The 26,479-nt window shown below is 42.5% G+C and overlaps 1 protein-coding gene across 3 annotated transcripts in view; it reads right to left on the reverse strand.

Moving 5' to 3' along the window:
- Positions 1-26,479, reverse strand: part of fastk (Fas-activated serine/threonine kinase) — a 74,524-nt gene that overhangs the window by 20,585 nt on the left and 27,460 nt on the right. For all 3 annotated transcript variants that reach the window (XM_060823960.1, XM_060823959.1, XM_060823958.1), the window contains 4 exons: positions 24,414-24,630; positions 23,520-23,679; positions 12,028-12,119; positions 3,807-4,521 (listed from right to left, as the gene is read on the reverse strand). In XM_060823960.1, coding sequence (XP_060679943.1) covers positions 3,807-4,521; positions 12,028-12,119; positions 23,520-23,679; positions 24,414-24,630 — 1,184 coding nt within the window. The remainder of the gene's footprint in view (positions 1-3,806; positions 4,522-12,027; positions 12,120-23,519; positions 23,680-24,413; positions 24,631-26,479) is intronic.

Below are 26,479 nucleotides of genomic sequence, written 5' to 3' on the forward strand. Positions count from 1 at the left end.
CTGACTTAGAAATATATCACCGTCCTTCCACTGTCGCTGGGTCAAAGTTCCAGAATTCCCTCCCTAACATCACTGAGAGTCTACTACACCAAATTAGACTTCAAGGGCAAATGGCACAGGCAATAAATGCAGGTCCAGCCAGCAATGCCCAGGTACACAAATGAATTAAAAACAATAACAGTACGAGGTTCTTGCTCCCCAGTGTGGAAATAGCATAGTTAGGGGAAGTAATACTGTTGTCCGTAGTGAAGACAGACAGTGTGTTGTGTACCCGGTGCCAGGACATCTCTTCTAGGTTGGAGAGCAACTTTAAGTGGGAGGAGAAGGATCTAGTTGTCATGGTCCATGTAGGTATCGGTAGGACTAGTAATGAAGCTCGACTGAGGGATTATAAACAGCTTGGGGCTAAATTAAAAAGCAGAACCACAAACGCAATAATCTCTGGAGGTTACTGAAGATTTGAGAAGTAAATCCGTGGTTCAAAGATTGCGGAGGGAGAAGTGGGTTCCAATTCGTGGGGCACTGGCAGCAGTACTGGCGAATTAGCAAGGCCTTCATTTGAACCATGCTGGGACCAGTGTCCTGATAAATTGTATAACTAGGGACTTTAAACCAATTGGGGGGGTGGGCGGTTGGAAAGAAGTTCCATTGAAGGGAACTTCAAACAAAAAATCAAAAAGAAATAAGACAGCAGAGAGCAGACGGCACAAATGAAATAAATAAATATGACTTTATAGCTATTACAGAAATATTGATACAATTTAGTCAAGACTAGGAACTCAATATTCAAGGGTATTCCACCTTCTGGAAGCACAGGTAAAAACGAAAAGGAGCTGAGGTAGCTTTGTAAACAAAGGACGGTCTCAGTGCAGAGAAGTGTAGAGATATAGATTATGATGCAAACTCAGTTTGCGTGGAAATAAAGAATAGCAAGGGAAAGAAGTCATGGATGGGGTAGTCAACAGTGAAAAGTAGCCTCGTTACAAGACAAAGTTTAAATCAGGAAATAACGATGCCATGTCAGAGGACTGGAGGACAGCTGATGTGGTTCCACTTGTCAAGGATGTCAGATATAAACCAGGGAATTACAGATCAGCGAGTCTCACATCAGTGGGAGGAAAAGCTTTGGAGAAATTTCTGAAGGAGACAATTAATCTCCACTTGGAGAGGCAAGGTCTGATCAGGTAGAGTCAGGTCATACCTAACAAATATAATTGAATTTTGGCAAGTCTGACATTTTGAAATGTCATAACATTCAAGGCTACGGGGCAAGTGCTACAAAGTAGGACTTGTGTAGACTGACAGTAGTTTTTTGTCAATGTAGACTCAATTGGCTGAAGCTTCTGTATCATATGGTTCTGACATGTTTCCACAAATGGAGGCATTCTGAATTCTGAATGAGAGCTGATAATTACAGAATAAAAGGAGACGCTGAGATACTAAGTAATTTCTTCTCCCAGAGGACAGAAAATGCCTGGAATTCTCCACCTCAGAGATCATAGTATTTAAAAAATATTTATTGAAATATTTAGCAGTTGAGGTCTATGAGGAGCAACTTAGAAAGTGGAGTTAATGCTTGGGCCATTTATCTTACTGAAGTAATTAATTAATCCTGTCATATTACAACAATGGAGTCCAATATAAACTGATTGGATCCAAAAATGTGCTGCTCTCAGAAACAACCACGAAAGTATTTTATGAAACCCTCATCCAGGCTATTACCAGCAGTCTGATCCTTTCAGTTTGAACAGATTAAAGTCACCCATGATTATTGCCATTCTTTTACAACAAGTGCCCAATATTTCTTTTTGTGTACTTTGGCCCATGTTATGGTTGATGCTGGCCCAACTTGTCAAGTGCTATCTGAAAATCTGACTATAGAGTATCCCCTTTATCCATATGGTTTGTTACTTCCTTACAGAACACCACTAAATTGGACAAAACATTTCCCTTGTACAAACCATGTTGACTTTGTCTGATCACATTTTTTTTTTAATGGCCTATTATTACCTTGAATAATAAATTCTATCATTTTCTTTATGACAAATATTAAGCTAATTGGCCTGTAATTTCCTTTTCCATTCACCCTCCTTCCCTGAACAGAGGTGTTATGTTCATTATTTTCCAATGTGATGTGGCCTTTCCAGAATCTAAGGAATTTTGGAAAATTAAAAATAATTATCTACCACCTTAGTAGACACTTCCTTTAAATCCCCAGGATGAAGTCCACTAGAAACCCTGAGTTTTGACCACAGCAGAATTCAGCCATTCAGTCAATCACGTCTGCTCTGCCATTCAATGAGTTGACAGCTGGTCTGATAACTCTCAACTCCATCATCAGCCTTTAATTCTAATATTTTTTCCAGTAAGGGTAAAGTCACCATAGCCCTAATAGTATTGGGATGCTTTTTCATTAGAGAGAGAGATTAACCCCAGGGACACCAAGGAACTCAATATTCAAGGGTATTCCACCTTCTGGAAGCACAGATAAAAACGAAAAGGAGCTGGGGTAGCTTTGTTAACAAAGGACGGTCTAACAAAGGGGAGAGGTTGAGAAGGAAGGCCATTTGTAGCAATCTCAACCAGTACAGGAATTAAACCCATGAACTAACTGACACCCCTCCCTATTTCCAAGCGATAGTGATTGTCATTGTCTTAAGTTCCTTCTTTCCTTTCATCTCTTAATTTATAATTATTTTCAGTATGTTATGTGTATCTTCTAAGCTGAAGGCAGAAACAAATTATCTAGAGGAAGAATATGATTGAATAAGAGTCGGTGCAAAGGAGATTCGCCAGGATATTGTCAGAATAAAGGGCACCAATTTAAGACTGGAATGAGGAGGAATTTCTTCTCAGAGGGTTGAGAATCTTTGGAACTCCTTGCCCCAGAGTGCTGAGGGGTCAGAATCCTTGTGTATACTTAAGGCTGATATAAATAGATTCTTGATCAGTAGATAAATCAAGGCTATGGGGAAACCACAGGAAAATGGACATGAAAAATGTTGGATCAGCCATGATCCTACTGAATGGCTGAGCAGATGCGAGGGGCCGAACAGACTATTCCAGTTCATATTTCTTATGGCTTTATCTTGGCTGCAGTGATTCAGCTATGAAGTGAGTCTAAATAAGCTAGAGTTGTTTTTATTGGAGCACAGACTGAGGAGGGATCTGATTGAGAGGCATAAATAGGTTAGATAAGAGATGTCTTTCTCCTTTGTACAAGGGTCACGACCAGAATCACAGTCTTGAGTTAAGGAGCAGGAGGAGGAGAGGGGTTGTTCAGAGTTGTTGTTTTCCACCTGAAGAGTAATAGGTGTCTGGAACTCATTACCTAAAAGGGTGGCAGAAGTGGGGACCCTCCAGACATTTGAGACATATTTGGATGAGGATTTGAAACACCATAGCAACCATGACAACAGGTGAAGTGCTGGGAAACTAGACTGGGATAAATAGATGTCTGATGACCAGTATGGATGTGATGAGCTGAAATACCTTTACCCATCTTGTAAAAACTCCATGATTTAATCTCTTCAATGCTTCTGCTATTTCCTTATTTTGATTATCAGTCGTCCAGATGTATCCTCTCGAAGCCCCACTTTACTTACTCTTTCCCCTTGTTAGATGCCTTCGAAACTTTTACCATCTGATTATATATTTCTATCCAGCTTTCCTTCATACTTGAATATGTTCCTCCTTTCTTAACTCCTTTTCTTTCTGGTTTTATACACTAGCTAAGGTAAGAATCAAACTCAGGCCAAGCTCACACCTATCGAGTGACATGCCAATTCATTCCCCTTTGTGTTTACCTGTTCACTTGCTCCATCTCCAGATGTCTCTGTTTCTCAATTAGTGATGATCGGTTCACAGGCAGTGGCACAGTGTTCGCCATGTCCACCTGCCCAACACTGCTCTGGCTCTCAGGATAATGAGGACTGTCGTAAAAATTTGGAGTTGTCTGTTCTGTTCTGAAGAGATTGTGCTCTTGGTTCTGGGATGGTGTTTCGGTTTGCTCATCTAAGATTTTCTCGATGGGAAACTGAAAGAGGGAACTGGAGCCAATAACTGGTGAGCAGCCAGTGGTGTTAGGGACCTGGTTCAAACAGTCAGACGGACTGCTCAGTGTAGAGCTGTCCTGACTCTCCAGTGACTGCTCCTTGGTCAGGCTAGTGTAGTAGTTCGAAGGAGGATAATAAGTGTTGTACTCAATGGTTGAGTTGGTTAAGACGGAGGCTGAGCCTGAACGTCCACTACTCACTGCAGGCTGGGTCCGTGTGAGAAAATCCACTTCCGCAGTAAGATCACCATCTCTCTTCTCTTTCGCCACCACCTCATCATGTCCAAAGGGAGAGAATTTCTGGAAATCAGAGGTGAGGGAGGGGATATCAGGTTGACCATGGATGGAAGCTGCGTTCTCTGTGGGCTTTGAATTGGAACCAGAGGGGCACAAAGAAGTGCCAGCACTGTGAATCGTCCCATTAATATGCAGAACAGTGCCAGAACCATTTATCCACAGCAAGAAATCTGCAATTGAGCAACAAAGACAATGTAAATAACAGCATCTAACTCAGTCAATCCGTTCCTTCAATCCCACTACAAGCACTTTACTGCTGAGGGGCAGGGAAAGCAAAGAACCTTGTAATATATGATCAAATATCTAACTTGCAGTTCCAGAAATTTAGGTGTCTCTTCTTTCGGTCCAAACATTACACAAACGGTTTGAATCATTGTGAGGATGTTAAGTAAATGGACAGTAACAGAGCAGAACTGACCTTGGACTGAGAACCCAAATGCCAGTAATTCAAATTTCTTATTAAGGAAATCTTAGCTGATCTCTTAAAAAAATCCCAGTATGATCAGACAAAATTTCTGAATGTTGATGGTGCACAAGGAACACAATACATTAGCATGCAGCTACATCACGCAACGAGGAAGGTAAATGAAATGTTGGCCCCTACTGCAAGGTGATTGGAGTATAGGAATACTGTCTGTGGGGCTATGGTAAGACCACATCTGGAATGCTGTGTGCAGTTTTGATTCCCATATTAAAGGAAGGATGCACCTGCTTTGGAGACATTACCATGAAGGTCACTAGGTTAGTCCCTGGGATAAGAGTCACAGCATGGAAACAGACCCTTTGGCTCAACCCGTCCATGCCAACCAGATATCCCAACCCAACACCCGGTCCATATCCCTCCAAACTTTTCCTATTCATATACCCATCCAAATGCCTCTTAAGTGTTGCAATTGTACCAGCCTCCACCACATATTCTGGCAGCTCATTTCATACACATACCACCCTCTGTGTGAAAAAGTTGCCCCTTAGGTCTCTTTTATATCTTTCCCCTCTCACCCTAAACCTATGCCCTCTAGTTCTGTACTCCCCAACCCCAGGGAAAAGACTTTGCCTATTTATCGTATCCATGCCCCTCATAATTTTGTAAACCTCTATAAGGTCACCCCTCAGCCTCCGACACTCCAGGGAAAACAGCCCCAGCCTGTTCAGCCTTTCCCTATTGCTCAGATCCTCCAACCCTGGCAACATCCTTGTAAATCTTTTCTGAACCCTTTCAAATTTCACAACATCTTTCCTATAAGAAGGAGACCAGAATTGCAGGCAATATTTCAACAGTGGCCTAACCAATGTCCTGTACAGTCACAACATGACCTCCCAACTCCTGTACTCAATACTCTGACCACTAAAGTAAAGCATACCAAACGCCTTCTTCACTATCCTATCTACCTGCGACTCCACTTTCAAGGAGTTATGAACCTGCACTCCAAGGTCTCTTTGTTCAGCAACACTCCCTAGGACCTTACCATTAAGTGTATAAGTCCTGCTAAGATTTGCTTTCCCAAAATGCACCACCTCACATTTATCTGAACTAAAATCCATCTGCCTTCTCAGCCCATTGGCCCATCTGGTCCAGATCCTGTTGTAATCTGAGGTAACCCTCTTCGCTGTCCACTACACCTCCAATTTTGGTGTCATCTGCAAACTTACTAACTGTACCTCTTATGCTCGCATCCAAATCATTTAAGTAAATAACAAAAATGGGCAGCACGGTGGCACAGTGGTTAGCACTGCTGCCTCACAGCGCCAGGGACCTGGGTTCAATTCCAGCCTCAGGAGACTGACTGTGTGGAGTTTGCATGTTCTCCCCGTGTCTGCGTGGGTTTCCTCCGGGTGCTCCGGTTTCCTCCCACGGTCCAAAGATGTGCAGGTCAGGTGAATTGGCCATGCTAAATTGCCCGTAGTGTTAGGTAAGGGGTATATGTGAGGGTATGGGTGGGTTGCGCTTCGGCGGGTCGGTGTGGACTTGTTGGGCCGAAGGGCCTGTTTCCACACTGTAAGTAATCTAATCTAATCTAAAAGGTAGAGGGCCCAGCACCGATCCTTGGTCACAGGCCTCCAAGTCTTCTGGCACCTCACCTGTGACTATCGATGATACAAATATCTCAGCAAGAGGCCCAGCAATCACTTCTCTAGCTTCCCACAGAGTTCTCGGGTACACCTGATCAGGTCCTGGGGATTTATCCACCTTTAACCATTTCAAGACATCCAGCACTTCCTCCTCTGTAATCTGGACATTTTGCAAGATGTCACCATCTATTTCCCTACAGTCTATATCTTTCATATCCATTTCCACAGTAAATACTGATGCAAAATATTCATTTAGTATCTCTCCCATTTTTTTGTGGCTCCACACAAAGGCCGCCTTGCTGATCTTTGAGGGGCCCTATTCTCTCCCTAGTTACCCTTTTGTCCTTAATATATTTGTAAAAACCCTTTGGATTCTCCTTAATTCTATTTGCCAAAGCTATCTCATGTCCCCGTTTTGCCCTCCTGATTTCCCTCTTAAGTATACTACTTTCATTATACTCTTCCAAGGATTCACTCGATCTATCCTGTCTATGCTTCCATCTTTTTCCTAACCAAACCCTCAATTTCTTTAGTCATCCAGCATTCCCTATAGTTACCAGCCTTCTCTTTCACTCTGACAGGAATATTCTTTCTCTGGATTCTTATCTCATTTCTGAAGGCTTCCCATTTTCCAGCCGTCCCTTTACCTGCGAACATCTGCCTCCAATCAGCTTTCAAAAGTTCTTGCCTAGTACCATCAAAATTGGCCTTTCTCCAACTTAGAACTTCAACTTTTAGATCTGGTCTATCCTTTTCCATAACTATTTTAAAACAAGTAGAATTATGGTCGCTGGACCCAAAGTGTTCCCCCACTGACACCTCAGTCACCTGCCCTGCCTTATTTCCCAAGAGTAGGTCAAGTTTTGCACCTTCTCTAGTAGATACATCCACATACTGAATCAGAAAATTGTCTTGTACACACTTTACAATTCCTCTCTATCTAAACCTTTAACACTATGGCAGTCCCAGTCGATGTTTGGAAAGTTAAAATCCCAGACCATAACCACCATATTATTCCTACAGATAACCGATCTCCTTACACGTTTGTTTCTCAATTTCCCTCTGACTATTGAGGGGTCTATAATACAACCCCAATAAGGTGATCATCCCTTTCTTATTTCTCGGTTCCACCCAAATAATGTCCCTGGATGTATTTCCGGGAATATTCTCCTCAGCACAGCTGTAATGCTATCCCTTTTCAAAAATGCCATGCCCCCTCCTCTCTTGCCTCCATTTCTATCCTTCCTGTAGCATTTGTATCCTGGAACATTAAGTTGCCAGTCCTGCCCATCTGTGAGCCATGTTTCTGTAATTGCTATGATATCCCATGTTCTAAACCATGCCCTGAGTTCATCTGCCTTCCCTGTTAGGCCCCTTGCATTGAAATAAATGCAGTTTAATTTATTAGTCCTACCTTGTCCCTGCCTGCCCTGACTGTTTGACTCCCTTCTGTTCTCAGCTGTACCCATCTCAGACCGATCTCCTTCCTCACTATCTTTCTGGGACTACATTTTCTGAGGTCTGGCAGACGGACAGCAGTGATCTCAAAGAAACATATAAGATGCTGAAGGGGTTTGATAGGGTCGAGTGTGACACTTTGGGCTGGATTTTACGTTCCACCACTGATGTGTTCAGAGGAGAAAGGGGCAATTTGTGAATCTTGCAGATGGCCAAACTCTTCCCTACCTATCCCCACCCTATATGGGGGTTTACAGTAACAATGAAAGAATTAGGGCCATTAAGGCCCTTAAGGAACCAATTAAGACTCATTTTTATTCATTCACAGGAAGTGAGCATCGTTGACTAGACCAACATTTATTGCCCATCCCTTAGTGCAGTGCAGAGCAGAGGGCAGTTCAATATCAACCATATTGTGGGTCTGGAGTCACATATTGGCAATGTGGCAATATTGACACATATGGTTTCCTTCCCTGAAGGACTTTAGTGAATCAGATGGGTTCGTCCAACCATCAGCAATAGTTTACTCGTCATTGGACTCTTAATTCCAGATTTTTAATGATTTAAAGTTGATTTAATCCCTTTATTTTGATTTGTTCATGAGATGGGAACCACTGAGTTTTGAGAAGATTTGTAGCTCAGGTTGAGGTTTTGGATGTAGGTTTGCATGCTGAGCTGGAAGAATCATTTTCAGATGTTTTGTTACCCTACTACGTAACATCTTCAGTGGGCCTCAGGTGAAACAATGCTGAAAATTCCTGCTTTCGATTTACATCTTTGAGTTGGTGATGTCATTTCCTGTGGTGATGTTATTTCTTGTGGTGATGTCCCACTGGTTCCTTTTCTCAGGGGGTGGTAGATGGGGGTCTAATTTGATGTGTTTGTTGATGGAGTTCCGTTCGGAACACATCGAAATAATATCACTACAGGAAATGACATCAGAAACCCAAAGATATCAATAGAAAGCAGAAATTTTCAGCTATACAGACTGGTCTTGTTTCCACTGGAGTTTAGAAATGTGAAGAGAGACTTGATTGAAGAATACAAGAGGAGCTTTGACAGGATCAAAATGGAGAAAATGTTTCCGCTTGCAGATAATCGAGAATGAGGAGCCACTGTTTAAAAATCAGGAGTTGCTCATTAAAACTGAGGTGAGACAAAACATTTTCTCTTCCTGAAAAGATGGTGGAAACAGTGTCCTTGAATATTTTTAAGGTAGAGGTGATGAGACGATTGTTAAGCAGGGGATTGAAAAGTTATCAAGGTAGGCAGGAAGGTAGATCTTTAGTTATAATCAGATCAGTCATGATCTTACTAAATGGCAGCGCAGGCTTAAGGGGCTGAAAGGAACACTGTTCCTTGTTCGTATATTCATAAAACTCTTCCTACATGCTGAAGATAGAAGGACCGGGGAGACACAGGCTTGTGGTTTTGAGTGAAAAATACATGAGAGAATCTATGGAATTTATTTTTTAAACACAGTGAGTGGTAATAATGTGGAACAAGAGGACGGTCGAAGTGGAAATGATCAATAATTCCAAAAGGAATTTGAAAGAGAACCTATAGAAAATAACTTACAGGGGTGTGGGGACAGAGTGAGCAAATGGGCTCATTAAAGTGCGATAGAGAGAGCTGACATAGACAATAGGTGCAGGAGTAGGCCATTCTGCCCTTTGAGACTGCACCACCATTCAATATGATCATGGCTGATAATCCTTAATCAGTATCCTGTTCCTGCCTTATCTCCATAACCCTTGATTCCACTATCCTTGAGAACTCTATCCAATCTTTCTTAATTGAATCCAGAGACTGGGTCTCCACTGCCCTCTGGGGCAGAGCATTCCACACAGCCACCACTCTCTGGGTGAAGAAGTTTCTCCTCATCTCTGGCCTAAATGGTCTATCCCGTATTTTTAAGCTGTGTCCTCTGGTTCGGCACTCACCCAGCAGTGGATACATGTTTCCTGCCGTCAGAGTGTCCAACCCTTTAATAATCTTATATGTCTCAATCAGATCCCCTGTCAGTCTTCTAAACTCAAGGGTATACAAGCCCAGTCGCTCCAGTCTTTCAGTGTAAGGTAATCCTACCATTCCAGGAATTGACCTCATGAACCTATGCTGCACATAATCTCCATAGGACAAACATAATAATTTATGGCACAGAAAGAGGCTATGATGGGTTGTTACATTGAATTGAAACAACCAGGTAACTTGTGGTCTGTCACTATGAAAAATAAATTTGCAGGAAAACTGCTGATGGTCATAAAAATACATCTGGGCTGCTGATGTCTTTCAAGGGCATCTAGGGAACAAAATATATAACTTTGCTCAAGTCACCTACATACTGAAAATAAAATTAGAAATCAGGATTACTCCAAGTCTTACTTTCCTCCTTTTGTTTGCTAGAATCTTCCTGATGCACAGCCTAAGGCTTCATTTGAGACAGCCAAGTACTAGCCTTTAAACATGAGCTTAGATTTAGAGCACAAACAATTCAACTGTGGGTGGCATCACAACCAATGCTAGCTCATCCACAGACAAACCACACTAGGTTGCTGTCTGACCGGACCACATAATCACACAGGGGCAATTAGAAACGGGCCACTTTCAACATTACTTGGCCCCAAGCTCAAGAAATATTCAACTGTTCATTGAGCACCCATCAGAGAGCAAAGCAAGAACCCACTGCTAGAGGGTCCATCTCTCTTGTTAGATTTTAAATCAAGGGCTTCTTTCCCATTCTCCTCTCCTTGTTCTGAGGAAAGCAAGCAAAATCCCCCTAAGTGTCCGACTCAATGTTTATCCCTCAAACAGCATCATCAAAACAAGACAGATTAACTAACAATAAATTGATTATTACAGAAATAGCAAACCAGGCACTGGGTTTTATGAGATAGGGAGAAGATTGCGAACCAACAGTAAATTTTGGTTAGGCCACATTTAGAGTACTATGATAATAATAAAAGCAGAAAGAGCCAGAGAAACTCAGCAGGTCTGGCAGCATCTGTGGAGAGAAAAACAGAGTAAACTTTTGAGTCCAATATGACTCTTCTTCAGAACTGGTTAGATTGATGCCACTAGACCAATTTCACCATCAAATCAACATTCCCAGAACTGGGGTTCTGGATCACTGATCCAGGGACCTTAACACCATGCCACTGCCTCTCCTTCCACCAATGGGAACAGCTTCTCTCTCTACCTCCAGACTCCTCATGATTTTGAATACCTCTTTCAAATCTTGTCTTCTTCTTGGAGAAGAGAAGATTAACAATCCCAATTTCTCAAATCTATCCTCAAAACTGAAGTTTCCAGTTTCAAGAACCATTCTTGTAAATTGTTTCGGTACTCTCTCCAAAGCATTCACATCTTGCACCCAGAACTGTACATTATACTCCAGCTGAGGTCTAACAAGTGTTTAATATCACCACCCTGCTCTTGTACTCTATGCCACCATTAATAAAGCTGGGGACACCGAATGCTTTATTAATTGCTCGCTCTTCCTGTTCTGTCTTCAGTAATCTGTGCATATTTTTACCGAGATATTTGTCCATGTGATGATCAATTTTGTCCAGAATCAACCTAAAGTCAGCCACTATCAGCCCTAATTAGCAGCTAAGGGTGACCTTCCCTCATTCCTTTGTCTGTCCAATTGTTGTCTCTCTCTCTCTCTCTCTCCCCCCCTGGGCTCCATCTCCACCTATTGTTTACTCCTCTCCCCTCCCTCACTCCATTGTCAGCAAATACACCAAGGAGAGTCACAGGACCCTAAAGATTAACTTTGTTTTCTCTCCATAGATGCTGCCAGACTTGCTGGGGTTTTCCAGTAAATCCCATTTTTGTTTCAATTCCAGCATTTGCAGTTCTGTGGTTTTCTTGTTTAGTGAAAAACCCATTATTGTAGCCAACGGACCTCCCCCAAACTGTATTAGAAGAAACCTCCATGGCTACAGAAGCACAGACAACTTAAGTATTAACTTCAGACACATATTGTATATATATTGCTAGTCCAAACTTAAAAGAACCAATATTAAATCCATATATACTATGCAATTTATATATCACAATACTGGGATAGCAGAGTTCACAAGTTACTCTTTAAGTGATGCAGTGTATTAAAACAGGAAGACAGCTCACTTAAGGATCATTACCTGTATAATACCCTGGGGGAAGAACCTCGTCTTGTTTGTAACACTGATCCCCAATCAGCTGTCTCAAAGCTTCTGCCACCAATCCTTTGTAACTGGAAAACATAATAGGTGAGATAGTGAGGCATATTTCAGCTCAACAGAAAACCCAACAGCAGCCTATACTTACATTACACCTTTCAGAGAGAAATCCATCATGGCCTTTCCCAAAGCGGTCACAAAAAAAAGGCCATTTGTTGCAGGGAGGGAGGCAGCTTTGCAGCTGGACTCCCTTTGACCATACAAGACCTGCGTAGTAACTTCATATTTTATTTCATACGGAAACCCGATGGTCTTGAAATTAATTAGAAAACCAGTGAGCTCAGAAAAAACACTTGGTGCCTCACCCTCCACCTCACTGACTTCACCATTTCCTGAGCAAAACACTAAGCTGGACAGCAGTGGTGGATAGGGTAGCAGGACAGGGAGGGAGAGGGCTAGCAGGACAACCAGCGAATGGTCAAGTGTTTCTGTGTGCCAGTGTGGTATCGCCACAGCTAACTATGCCTCCGCAGGCAGCTATATTTGGCAGTGGTAATACACACCACACTCTAACTTACCATAGAAGGTGGAAATGTGGGATGGTGATCAGAATCAAAGGGATGAACCAAAGGCAGGACAAACAAAAGAGTTGTGATAGGAAGATTTCAACCAGGAATTTCCTGCACCTGGTTTCTAGGAGGTTGACTACAACGCCTTGAGTAGCCAAGCAGCTATGAGAATGGATTGAGATTAGATTTAAAGAAATTGCAAATTGTGAGAGAGCTTGTACGGCTATGGGATATTATAGAAATAGGAAACAGAAGAGAAAACCTGTAGTAATCTGGGAGGAGAGCAGGAATTGTGTCTAATTGGATAGCTATTTCAAACACTTGGTATTGGAATGTCATGCCAAATGGCTTACATCCATTGCACTAGACTACCTTCTATTGCTTGATTGGTTAAAGTTTCAAGTGCATAATTTAATATTGGGGTAAGTGTCATTATATAAAACGCCATATGACTGGCCTGAATTATACGGACAATTATTCTATTCTGCTTTTCTTTTCTGTAATTTGCCTGGTTTACCTGGTTGTTGGGGGGTGATCTTGGTCTTCCTTTTAAAATATGTCGGGGTCATAATTAACTCTTTTCCTTTATTTTTGCTCCCTCTCCCCTCTCTTCCCCTCCCCGTCATCCTTTGCTTGGATGGGGGGAGGGGCGGTTGGGAGAAGCAGGGGAGGGTTTTTTTTGTTGTTCTACCAGGAGTGCCTAGGATTACAGTATGGAGGGATGGGTTGGGTGCCAACTTTTAACTTTCTTGTCATAAGATATTGATTTTTTTTCCCTTACTTTGTTTTGTCTGGGGCGGGGGCATGGCTTTAGTTAGAAGGAATCATGGTGGGATTAATGGGTGGTATGAGCGCCCCCTGTGAAAAGTCTTCTTTCAGTTATGTTTTATGCTCTTATGTTGTGGAAGTAGTTGTTAGAAGTTTTTTGATTTAGTAGTTTTGGAGGTTGCCTTTTTAAACTTGTGTGTAGTGTTTGTAGTTTTCACTCGGCACGCTCTGAGTTGGGTTCTTCCTCCCAGAGGGGAGACTGTTTCGGATGATCATGGCCAAGTATTAGTTTAAATGGTGCATCTGGAATGTTAAGGGGAGTTACACACCAATTGAGAGAAAAAAGATACTGTCATGCTTTAGAAAAGAGACGGTCGATGTAGCCTTGTTGCAAGAAACACACTTAACTGATAAGGAGCATTTCAGTTGCAACAAGGATTCGGCCAGGTGTTTTTCTCATCTTTAAACTCCAAAAGCAGAGGAGTTCTTCTCATCCGAAAGAACCTCCTGTTTCAAATGCTAGGCCAAATAAAGGATGAGTCTGGGCGATACATGGAGAGTCTCATGGGATTCTTAATGTATATTGCTCCCGGCACATCCCTGTAAATTTGTAACAGATACGCTTTTTAGATTGATGGCCAATGGGGCATCATACAATTATAGGGTCGGAGACTTTAACCGCATTATTGATGCCGAGGTGGACAGGATGCCTAGGGGTCTTGCGGGTACGTCTCCACAATCCAGGCAGTTGGTGGACTTGAACAAGGAGTTGGGATTGGTGGATGTATGGAGATGCCTCCACCCCGAAGATAGGAATTATATCTTTTTTCCTAATCCACGTAAGTGAAATATCAGAATTAACATGTATTTTGCCCCATCGGCCTTTTTGAACTCAGTACTGTCCTGCAGAATAGGGAATATAACCATTTCTGATCATGCGACTATGTTTATGGAGGTCAAAGCTGGAGCTGGTGGGGCGGGTTCCCGGCACTGGCGCATTGACCCTTTCCATTTATAGGGTATTTTTTTGCGGGAGTTTAAAATGTTTTGGGATATCAATTCAGGTACGGCCAGCAACCCATCGGTGCTGTGGGAGACCGCCAAGGCCTATACACGGGGTTTAATTATTTCTTACTCTGCAACCCAGAAACGACAGAGGGGAGAACAGCAACGTTTGCCCAAGGCTCGCTTGAAGGCAGCTGAGTTACCATATTTTGATAGGCCATCTATAACTAAATTACAGAGGATTACAGTCCTTAGGGCTACTTTAAATGCTGCACTTACCCAAACAACAAAGAGGAAAATCTCTTTTGTGAAACAGAGATTATTTGAGTATGGTGAGAAACCGGGTAGATATCTAGCGTACTTGGCCAGAAAGAAGAATGCCCCCCAATCTATTATAACCATCAGAGAGTGTGCTGGTACTGTGACTTGCAATGCCAAAAAGATTAATGCAGCATTTAGAAAATTTTATTTTGAGCTGTATCAGTTAGAGGGCTATGAGGATCGAATGATGAAAATGGAGTCTTTTTTAAAGACCTTGGACCTTTTGGGTGTAACCTTAGAGTTGGCGTCCTTTTTGACAATTCAGGAAGTACAGGAGGCAGTAAGGTTGCTTCAGAGTGGTAAGGTGCCTGGACCAGATGGATTTATACGGGGTTTATGGACAAGCTGGCTGGGCCACTCGTGGATATGTACAATTATTCATTCAGTCATGGCTGTCTCCCATCTTCTTTGAGAGAAGCAAATATTTCTCTTATCCTTAGGAAAGGAAAGGCCCCAGAGGATTGCACTTCGTACAGGCCCATATCATTACTGAATGTGGATTTTAAAATCCTGCTGAAAATGCCAGCATTAAGGGTGGAAAGGATATTGCCTATTATTGTAAATGAGGACCAGATGGGTTTTATTAAGGGTCATAGGTCTACCAATAGTATTAGGAGAGTTTTAAAAATGGTCCAAATATGTCAGCAAACAATGATCCCAGGTTTGGGTAGTCTCCCTGGATGCAAAGAGAGCATTTGATCAGGTGGGAAAGGCCATACCTTTTTTATGTACTGGAGCTGTTTGGTCTTGGAGAGGTTTTCCAAAATGGGTGGCAGTGCTGCATGGTGATCCGAAAGCAGCGGTGCTCACTGATCGTATAGGTCAGATAGTTTTAGTGTCGGCAGGGGTTGCTGTCAAAGGTGCCCTCTCTTGCCACTATTACTTACACTGGTGATCGAGTCGTTGGCGGAAGTCATTCAGACGGATCCTAATATAACTGCCCTGGATGTAGGGTCAGGCAGGCATAAAATTATCTTCTTTGCGGATAACATCCTTCTCTTTTTAACCGATCCAATGACATCTATGCCCCGCTTAATACAAGTAATTAATCTATTTGGTTTGTTTTCAGGGTATAAAATTAATTTCATGAAATCAGAGGCCATGCCTGTGGGGTATCTTATGAGATTATCCAACTTTGGGGATGGAACCAGTTTCCCCTTCCTCACAGGGAGGTTTTCTGCATTGAGGCATTTTTATTATCCCGGTTTTTGGTCAGTTATACAAAGGCAATTAAGAGCAGCCACTCGAGAAAATCAGGCAGGACCTTCGGCATTGGGGAAAATCTTCCGATATCTTAGTTGGGCAGGATATCCCTGGTTAAGATGAATGTTCTTCCACGCTTATTATATCCCATGAGAATGCTCCCTTTGATGCTGCCAAGGCAAACACTGCGCAGGCTTTACAGCTGGCTTGGATCTTTTATTTGGCATCATAGGCCACCTCTTATTAAGCTGGATAAATTGCAGCTTTCGCCAAGGTCGGGGGGGGGGGGGGGGGGGGGTGCTAGGTTTTCCAGACTTTAGGAGGTACCAAATTGAGTTCCTTGTTATCCTATGTGGCTGAATAGGCCTGTCACGATCCGTGATCAATTTGGCCAGACAAAATGCCCTCTCATTAATTTGTTGCTAATGGACAAGATGAGAACTATTATTGATCTTTGTAAAAACCTGATTGTCCTAAACACAGTTAAAGCATGGAGAATGGTGCGGCAGGGTGAGGGCAATTTACAAAAAAAAACTTCCCCTTTCACTGCGATAGTGGGAATATCAGGATTCCAGCTGGGTTCGATGACCTCTGGCTTTAAGCTCTGGGAGTCCAGAGGAATCTTCTGTTTGGGAGATCTGTTTGATGGGGAGGTCATGATAGGAGAAAGTGAGGACTGCAGATGCTGGAGTACCAGAGTTGAAAAATGTGGTGCTGGAAAAACACAGCAGGCCAGGCAGCAATCGAGGAGCAGGAGAATCAACGTTTCAGGCATAAGCCCTTCTTCAGGGGAGGTCATGATGTCCTCCGAAAAGCTGAGTCAGAAATTCGAGCGACCTAGGAATGACATGTTTCGTCACTTCCAGGTTAGAGACTTTGTACAAAAAAAAGACTACATTGACGGTTAATCTCTACAAGTTGGACATGGAGAGGAGTGTGGTCCGGTCTACGGGTGCCCTCTCGGTTAGTATACTCTATCCCTTGTAAGGTAGTAATGTTTCGAAGGACATTGAATGGCTATATAAAACCTGGACTCAAGAATTAGGGGTGAAAATCTCCTCAGAGATGGGGGAGGATATCTGGGAAAATGTTAGGAAGATCTCGATTTGTAATAGGATCCATGCTATTCAACTGAAGGTACTCCATAGGGCTCACCTAGCACCAGAACAGCTTGTGAAATTCAAATGTTCCCAATGTGCCCCAAGTGCAAAATAGCGGTTGGTACTCTTACTCACTGCTTGCGGTCATGCCACAAGATCACCAGGTATTGGGATGACATAGCAACTGATTTGGTAAAGGTTTTGAGAACTGAGGGGTTAGCTTGGATCCGGTATCCCTCCTTTTGAGTCTCCAAAAGCTTCCCTCCCTGGATGCGCATGGGAAGAAATTTTTAATATTCTTTCTTTTTGCGCAAGGAAGAATATTCTGATGAGCTGGGTGTCGGAGAATCCCCCAGGACTCCCATATTGGCGTAAGATAGTTGTGGAACACATACCCCTAGACTTCCTTACGAATATGGTGCACCAGAAAACGGAATTGTTTTACAGAATGCGGCGGCCCTTTTTTGGATTATATTAGAACAAGGAACAAAGAAAATTTACAGCCCAGGAACAGGCCCTTTGGCCCTCCAAGCCTGAGCTGATCCAAATCTACTGTCTGAACCTGTCACCCAATTCCTAAGCATCTGTATCTCTCTGCTCCCCACCTACTCATGCATCTGTCCAGACATATCTTAAATGATACTACTGTGCCTGCCTCTACCACCTCTTCTGGCAATGTGTTCCAGACGCCCAAAACCCTTTGTGTAAAGTACTTGCCGTGTGTATCCCTGTTAACTTTCCATCTCTCACCTTGAAAGCGTGACCTCTCATTATTGAATCCTTCACCCTGGGAAAAAGCTTGTCTCTATCTACCCTGTCTATACCCTTCATGATTTTGTAAACCTCAATCAGGTCCCCCTTCAATCTCCTTTTTTCTAATGTAAACAAATCTAATCTATTCAACCTCTCTTCATAGCTAGCACTATCCATACCAACATCCTCACAAACCTTCTCTGCACTCTCTCCAAAGCGTCCACATCTTTTTGGTAATGTGGCGACCAGAACTGAACAAGTATTCTAAATGCAGCCGCACCGATGTCTTGTTTAACTTTAACATGACTTGCCAGCTCTTATACTAAATACCCCGTCCAATGAAGGCAAGCATACTATATGCCTTCTTGACCACTCTGTCCACCTGTGCAGCAACCTTCAGGGTACAATGGACCTGCACTCCCAGATCTCTCTGTCCATCAACTTTTCCCAAGTCTCTTCCATTCATTGTATAATTTGCTTTAGAATTAGTCTTGCCTAAATGCATCACCTCACATTTGTCTGGACTGAAATCCATCTGCCACTTTTCTGCCCACTCTCCAGTCTATCTATATCCTCCTGTATTCTCTGACAGTCCCTTTGGCTTTCTGTTACTCCACCAATCTTCGTGTCATCTGCAAACTTGCTGATCATACCAACAGTGCCCTCTTCTAGATCATTTATGTATATCACAAACAACAGTGGGTCCAACACTGACCCCTGTGGAACACCACTGGTCACCTTTCTCCATTTCAAGAAACTCCCTTCAACTACTACTCTCTGTTTCCTGTTGCTCAACCAGTTCTTTATCCACCTAGCTAGAACATCCTGCACACCATGTGACTTCACTTTCTCCATTAGTCTACAATGGGGAACCTTATCAAACACCTTAATAAAGTCCATGTATATGACATCAACAGCCCTTCCTTCATCTATCAACTTGGTCACTTCCTTGAAGAACTCTATTAAGTTGGTAAGGCACCATCTCCCCCGCACAAAACCATGTTGCCTATCACTGATAAGCCCATTCTTTTCTAAATATAAATAGATCCTATTCCTCAGTACCCTCTCCAGCAACTTCCCCACCACTGACGTCAGGCTCACTGGTCTGTAGTTACCCAGAATATCCCTACTACCCTTCTTGTACAGGGGGATAACATGAGCAACCTTCCAGTCCTCTGGCACCTCACCTGTACTGAAGGATGCCATAAAGATATCTGTCAGGGCTCCAGCTATTTCCTCTTTCGCCTCCCTCAGCAACCTGGGATAGATCCCATCCGGCCCTGGAGATTTGTCCATCTTAATAACCTCTAGCCTACCCAACACATCTTCCCTACTTATGTCAACGTGATCCAGACTAATCAAACTTCTATCTCTAATCTCAACATTCATCATGTTCCTCACCTCAGTGAACACTGATGCAAAGTAATCATTCAGAATCTCATCCATTCGCTTAGGTTTGGCACACAGCCTTCCTTCGTTATCTTTCAGTGGACCAATCCTTTCTCTAGTTACCCGCTTGCTTTTTATATAAGAATAAAATGCTTTGGGATTCTCCTTAATTCTGCTCGATAAAGCTATTTCATGGCCCCTTTTAGCCGCTTGATTCCTCATTTAAAACTTGTCCTACTCTTCCGATATTCCTCCAGGGCCCATTCTGTTCTTAGCAGCCTAGACCTTATGTACGCTTCCCTTTTCCTCTCGGCTAGTCGTAAATTTCTCTTGTCATCCACGGTTCACAAATCTTGCCCTTCCTATCCTTTGCCTTCAATGGGACATGCCTATCCTGCACTATCTTTGTAAGCCTCCCACATCTCAATTGTGGACTTCCCTTCAAATAGCTGCGTCCAATCCACACTTCTGAGCTCCTGCCTAATTTTGATATAATTGGCCTAGGCCCAGTTTAGTATGCTTCCCTTAGGACCACTCTCATCTTTATCTATGAGTATTCTAAAACTTACAGAATTGTGGTCACTGTTCCCAAAGAAATCCCCCATCTCAACTTTTACTACCTGTCCTGGCTCATTCCCCAGTATCAAGTCCAATATGGCCCCTTCCCTTGTTGGACTATTTTGATGTAGATATATTGGTTATATTACACAGGGCCTGTACTTAGCTGTCGGTTTGGGGGCCCCTGGGAGGAAGAATCCCGAACAAATATGGGTCTACTTACTATTGCTCCCAATGGTGGGGAGCTGTGATGAGATTGCGCTAAGTGCAGTAATCTAATTGAATATCATTTAAGTTACCTTGTTACAACTTGATTTAATTTATTTTGTCTGTTTATTTATTCTCCTTGGTTATTTATTGAACTGTAGTTTTTATAGGGTTTTTATGAGGTTTTTTTGTGTTTCTGTACTCTGTGGAGTAGAGTAGTAGTTTGCTTTCTATTGTTGCTATTATATTATAATGTTGTCATACTATTTTGTATTGTTTGTAATTTTGTAAAAAACCTAAGATTTGTTTTCAATAACAATATTTATATAAAAAAACGAAGGATTTTTCTGTCTGAGTTGGTAATCAACCTGCGAAATTCATAACCACAGAGAGCTGTTGAAGCTGGGTCATTTATTATATTCAAAGGCAGATATTCAAGGCTATAGACAGATTTTTACGAGAGCATAAGGTACAGGAGCAGAATTAGGCCAGTTGGTCTATCGAGTCTGCTCTGCCATTCGATCATGGCTGATATATTTGTCAACCCTATTCCCCTGCCTTCTCCCAGTAATCTTTGATCCCTTTACTAAGCAAGAACCTATCTGTCTTAAATACAAGAACTGAGAGGAGGAGGAACTTCTTCAGCCAGAGGGTGGTGAAACTCATTGCCACAAAAGGCTATGGAAGCCAAAACATTGAGTGCATTTAAGACAGTGATAAATAGATTCTTGATTAGTAAGGGGATCAAAGGTTACGGGAAGAAGCCAGGAGAACAGAATTAATCAATGGTTCCAGGGTAAAGACAGGAAAGTGGAGCTGAGGGTTACCAGATCAGCCATGATCTAATTGAATGGCAGAGTAGACTAAATGGGCTGATTGGCCTTTTTTCTGATCCAACTGCTTAAGAAATAGGTCCCTCAAGCTGCCCCCACCATTCCATAAGACCATGGGTGATTTGCCCCAGGCTTCAACTTTTCTTTGCCAACTTGTCATCGTCCTTATGTCATTGACACTTCAAACATCTATCCACTTGCCCATTAATTACTTTCAGCGATCTAGAATTTCAGATATGTGACATCCTTTATAAAACAAACTTCTTCATATCTCAGTTTCAAATAAATATCCCCTTATTCTAGAACTACATCTCATAGTTCGAGATCACAAGAGTGGAAACACATTCTCAACATCTACCTTGTCCAAGAAAACATATTGTAAATCCTCTTCAATCTTGAAATTGGCTAAACACTTCCAATCTCTTCCAACTTCTTTCACAGTGTAATTTTTGGAGATTATGCATTCCCAACATAGGTAATGAACATACTTAACATGACACTCAACTGCATTACAATCACTGAATTCCATACTATCAATATCTTAGGTTTCTGCCAAAGGCAGCTCTTAACTGGAGCAGCTGTATAAACACTGTAGCTACAAACACAAAGCCTGTCCACCATGTACCGGGCAGAGATCAGGCATGAGATGGAAGATTTCCCAATTGCCTAGCTGACTGAAGCTCCAACAACAGTCAAGAAGCTCAACAACATCCAGGACAAATCAGCTAACTTGTCTGGCATTACATCCCCAAATATTTGCCCGCTCTACCATCATGCTTAGCAGCCGCAATGTGCATCATCTACAAGATGCATTGCAGAAATTCACCAATGCTCCTTTGAAAGAACCTTCAAAACTAATGACTTTTAGCAGCTAGAAGAGCATATGTGTGGAATTATCACCATGTTAATTGGGATACATTTCAAACAGATCTGACAACTGAAGACTGGGAATCCATGAGGCACTGTGGGCCATCAACAACAGCACAGTTACTCCAATCAACCTCTGGCGCCGGCATATTCCCCACTCAATCATTACCATCAAGCCAGGATAGCAATCAATGTTCAATGAAGAGAGCAGCAGCCTTCCCAAAGCCTGTCCACCATCTAAATCAACAACAACAATCTTCAACAAAACAGGTTGCTTGATTTGCACCACATCCACCACAGTCCCCCAAACATTCACTCCCTCCAGCACTGACTACGAACGGTCAATAAATGCTAGCCAACCAACAATACCCAGATCCCATAAATGAATCAAGAAATACATGTAAGCACAGTCTCTCCAAGATCCCCCTCCAAGGCATTCACCAGCCTGACTTGGAAATATCTCCATTCTCTTCTCTACTTCTTCATTGTCACTAGATTAAAATCCAGGAACTCCCTTCCTAACAGCGCTGTATGGGTCCTTACACTGTATGGATTGCAGTATTTCCAGAAGTCAACTCATCATCACATCTCCAAGGGCAATTAGCGACGACCAACAAACATTAGCCTTGCCAGCAGCGTTCACATCCCAGAAATGAATAAACCAGGGTTAATCCCCTGGCTTGGATGGCAATGGTAGAGTAGGGAATATCTCTAGCCATGATGTTAAATATTTTTAAATCATTCCATTTTAGAGTTGTCCTCAAAACATCGCTGATGAGATCAAATATATCCACTGACTCATAGGAGACCCTGCCGTGTGAGAACGTTCATCCAGGAATGCACCAAGCAGATCAAAAACATTAACTGGGAATGTGCAGAGGCAAAGTAAAGGTTTCTGAAGGAGCACATAAACCTTCAAACCTTCCATTATCACTGCCCTGAATGACTCAGAGTCAGCATCACTGGATTCATCAGCATTGCAGAACCCAGTGAACTGGAGAAGAAACAAGTCATCCTCTATCCTGAAAGACAGGCAACAACTCAATATCTTTATTCATAAAACCCAAGGTCCAATAAGCTTTGATCTCTCATTACTGCCTCTGACTTCAAAACTCTATGCACAGGAACCTCACCTCCATGCCACCGGGATCCCTAACCCTACACACTCTTTAGAAAAATGTCATTCAGTCTGTATAGCCAATCCTTAACCCTTGTCTCAAAATGTATCACTCCATAATTTTCTGGATTAAATTCCAATAGCTACTTGTTTGCCCATTTTCCTAGCCTATGTCCTGCTGCAGTCAATTGTGATCATCCTCACTATCCATCAGATCTTCAAATGTGGTATCATGAAGTAATTTTGAAATAAAGCAATGAACCAGGTGCTAATTTTAAATCTGACTTAAATACATTTTTGATAAGCACAGGTATTAGGGATATGGGCCAAAAGCAGGTATATGGAGGAAGGCCACAGATTAGCCATGATCTCATTGAATGGTGGAACAGGCTCATAGGGCGAAATGATCTATTCCTATTCTTATACAGTCATGGAGTCATAGAGATGTCCAGCAGGGAAACAGACTCTTCAGTCCAATCTGTCCATGCCGACCAGATATCCCGACCCAATCTAGTCCCACCTGCCAGCACCTGGCACTTATCCCTCCAAACCCTTCCTATCCTATAACCTGAAAAATGACCATTTACAATACTAACCGTTTTATGTCCTTATGTCAATTTTTCTCTAAGCTAACATTAATTCATTTATTTGAAAATCCATTTAAATGACATAAAGTAGATTTTTTTCCTTCATGTTAGTTTTGTCACAGAGCAAGTTTATGACAGCATAATGGTTCATTAATAATTACATTTTGTTCCCGGTAATTATCTAAATGACCACTGACCTGTACTTCCTGTTCACCTCATCTGCAGTCAGTACACGGTCAAACATCATCACTTTGTATCTGTCCTCCAGTCGAGGTCCCTTGTAATCACTGTGCTCCAGCTCCACTGCAGCATCAAGTAGGGACAGATATCGGCGAACAATCAATCCATACGGACTGTCTGAAAAAACAGAAAACACTGCAAACAACTAGAATTACTCTTGGAATTCACACAGTTTCTCTCAGGATCCTATAATAAGAGATTTGCGCAGTTAATCTTGGGAGTCCTAGAGTGAGGAATTTACAGAGTTACTATCAGCATTCCACAATAAAAGATTTAAATTGACAAATCCCTTAATTTGTGCAGTTAATTCTTGGACCTCACAACAAAAAATTTACGCAGTTACTCATAGTGAGGACTTACACACAATTACTCTCAAAATTATGTTTCTCTTTATTCTTTCATCTGGCATGAGCATCACTGGCTAGGCAGGTACTTATTGCCCAATCCCAATTCCTCCCTTGAACTGTGTGGCTTGCTTGGCCAGTTGAGGAGGCATTTAAGAGTCAGCCATGTTGGTGTGGGTCTGGAGACACGAGGAGGTGTGATCAGTTAAGGACAGCAGATTTCCTTTCCCAAATGTTATTCAGTTTTTATGACAGTCAATGATAGTTTGTGGCTACTATGACTGAGATTAACTTTCAATTTCAGAATTAATTAGTTAATTTAATTCCCACCAGCTGCCATGCAGTGATTTTGCATTCTTTTAACTAACCACACCTCAGTGCTTGAAACAATGCCACCTTGAGAGGGTCACCTCCTCGACAGTCTGTTAACTGACCCTGCTTCCCACCACTACCTGGAGTAAGACCTAATTCTTTTGATCCTACAGGAGTTATGAAGGAAAATCATACTCATCACGTTGTTGATGAAAGCGGCAGAGAAGACTTTGTCAAGTATGGATCCTGGAAAATGTCCCAGTTGGAACATGGACATGAAGATATTGACTGTGGCCAGGGGTGAGTTCATGGCTTTGACCTCCAGCACGGACTCCAGCTTTGCAAAAAACTTGGCTTCATGGGAAGGTTTGTAGTTCATCCGACTGAATGGGAAGACGAGCTTCTGAATTATCTGCAACATGAAACAACTCAAAGTCAAACACTGTCATACCTGGTTTCAAGCCTGTGGCTTGGGCAATGCTCAAGCTTCACACTCAACAGTCCACAGCTGGGAGCAATAAGTTGTAACATCACATTAACCTGAGGCCCCAGGTTCAGTGCCCACAATAAGGTTATGAACTGATGGCAGTTCATGTAAATAATTACACATGGGGATTCCTGGGATTGCTCTGTGAATAATCACACGCTCTTAGTGATCCCTTTAGAAATTCATATCTACCCGGGGCACCCCTTTAAATATGCACCTCAGTTGAAACCTTCACTATCTTTCAGTTGTTTGATTATTTGCACTGGATGTGTAGACATTTCCTCCAATTAAATGTCAAAACTTACTATTTTCAGATCTGCTACAAACTCTACTCCACAAATAGTGATTCCATCCTTTTCCCTGGTAACTGTTGATGTTAATCAGACCATTCACAATCTTGATATCATATTTGATTATAAGATATGTTGCTGACCACTCAATCATGGGCAGCTACATCTTCAGCTGCCAAGGGCCTGAGGTCTGGAAATCTCTCCAGAAATCTCTGCTTTGTGAAGGTTTTCATAAGGTCCCTCATTAGAGGTTAGTGGCAAAGTTAAAGCACACGGGATAGAGGATAATATATTGGCAAGGATCGAGAATTATGACAGACAGAAAAGAGAGAGTGGAATAAACTGATACCAAGGAAGATAGGTCTGTCCTATGAGAAGAAATTGGTTTGGCTGGGCCTGTATTCAGGAGATAGTGAGGGCTGCAGATACTGGAGAGTCAGAATCGATAAAGTGCGGTGCTGGAAAAAGGTCAGCAGGTCAGGCAGCATCTGAGGAGCAGGAGAGTTAACGTTCCAGTTAGGAGGATGAGAGGGAATCTGATTGAGGCAGGGCCCAACAGACTATGTGCAGGGAGGATGTCTTCACTGTTTGGTGAGTTGGCATGGATGCAGTTTTAATATATGGCTCGACCACTTAGGACAAAGACGAGGAAACTTTTCTTCATTCACAGGGTAGTGAACCTGTGGAATTCTCTACCATTGAAAACTGGGGAGGTCAACTAACAGATTCAAGGTTTGTGCGAAGCTTTGTAGCTCGGGTGCTCATTGTGGTTCTGTTCGCTGAGCTGGAAGTTTTTGTTGCAAACGTTTCGTCCCCTGGCTAGGAGACATCATCAGTGCTCTGGAGCCTCCTGCGAAGCGCTTCTTTGATGTTTCTTCCGGTATTTATAGTGGTCTGTCCTTGCCGCTTCCGGGTGTCAGTTTCAGCTGTCCGCTGTAGTGATTGGTATATTGGGTCCAGGTTGATGTGTTTGTTGATGGAGTTTGTGGATGAATGCCATGCCTCTAGGAATTCCCTGGCTGTTCTCTGTCTGGCTTGCCCTATGATAGTAGTGTTTTCCCAGTCGAATTCATGTTGCTTGTTGTCTGAGTGTGTGGCTACTAGGGATAGCTGGTCGTGTCGTTTCGTGGCTAGTTGATGTTCATGTATGCAGATTGTTAGCTGTCTTCCTGTTTGTCCTATATAGTGTTTTGTGCAGTCCTTGCATGGTATTTTGTAAACTACATTAGTTTTGCTCATGTTGGGTATTGGCTCCTTTGTTCTAGTAAGTTGTTGTCTGAGCGTGGCTGTTGGTTTGTGTGCTGTTATGAGTCCTAAGGGTCGCAGTAGTCTGGCTGTCAGTTCTGAAATGCTCCTGACATATGGTAGTGTGGCTAGTCCTTTTGGTTGTGGCATGTCCTCGTTCCGTGGTCTATCTCTTAGGCATCTGTTGATAAAGTTGCGCGGGTATCCGTTTTTGGCGAATACCTTGTATAGGTGTTCCT

Source organism: Hemiscyllium ocellatum, chromosome 4 (assembly GCF_020745735.1).
Source record: "Hemiscyllium ocellatum isolate sHemOce1 chromosome 4, sHemOce1.pat.X.cur, whole genome shotgun sequence".
Classification (NCBI taxonomy): Eukaryota; Metazoa; Chordata; class Chondrichthyes; order Orectolobiformes; family Hemiscylliidae; genus Hemiscyllium; species Hemiscyllium ocellatum.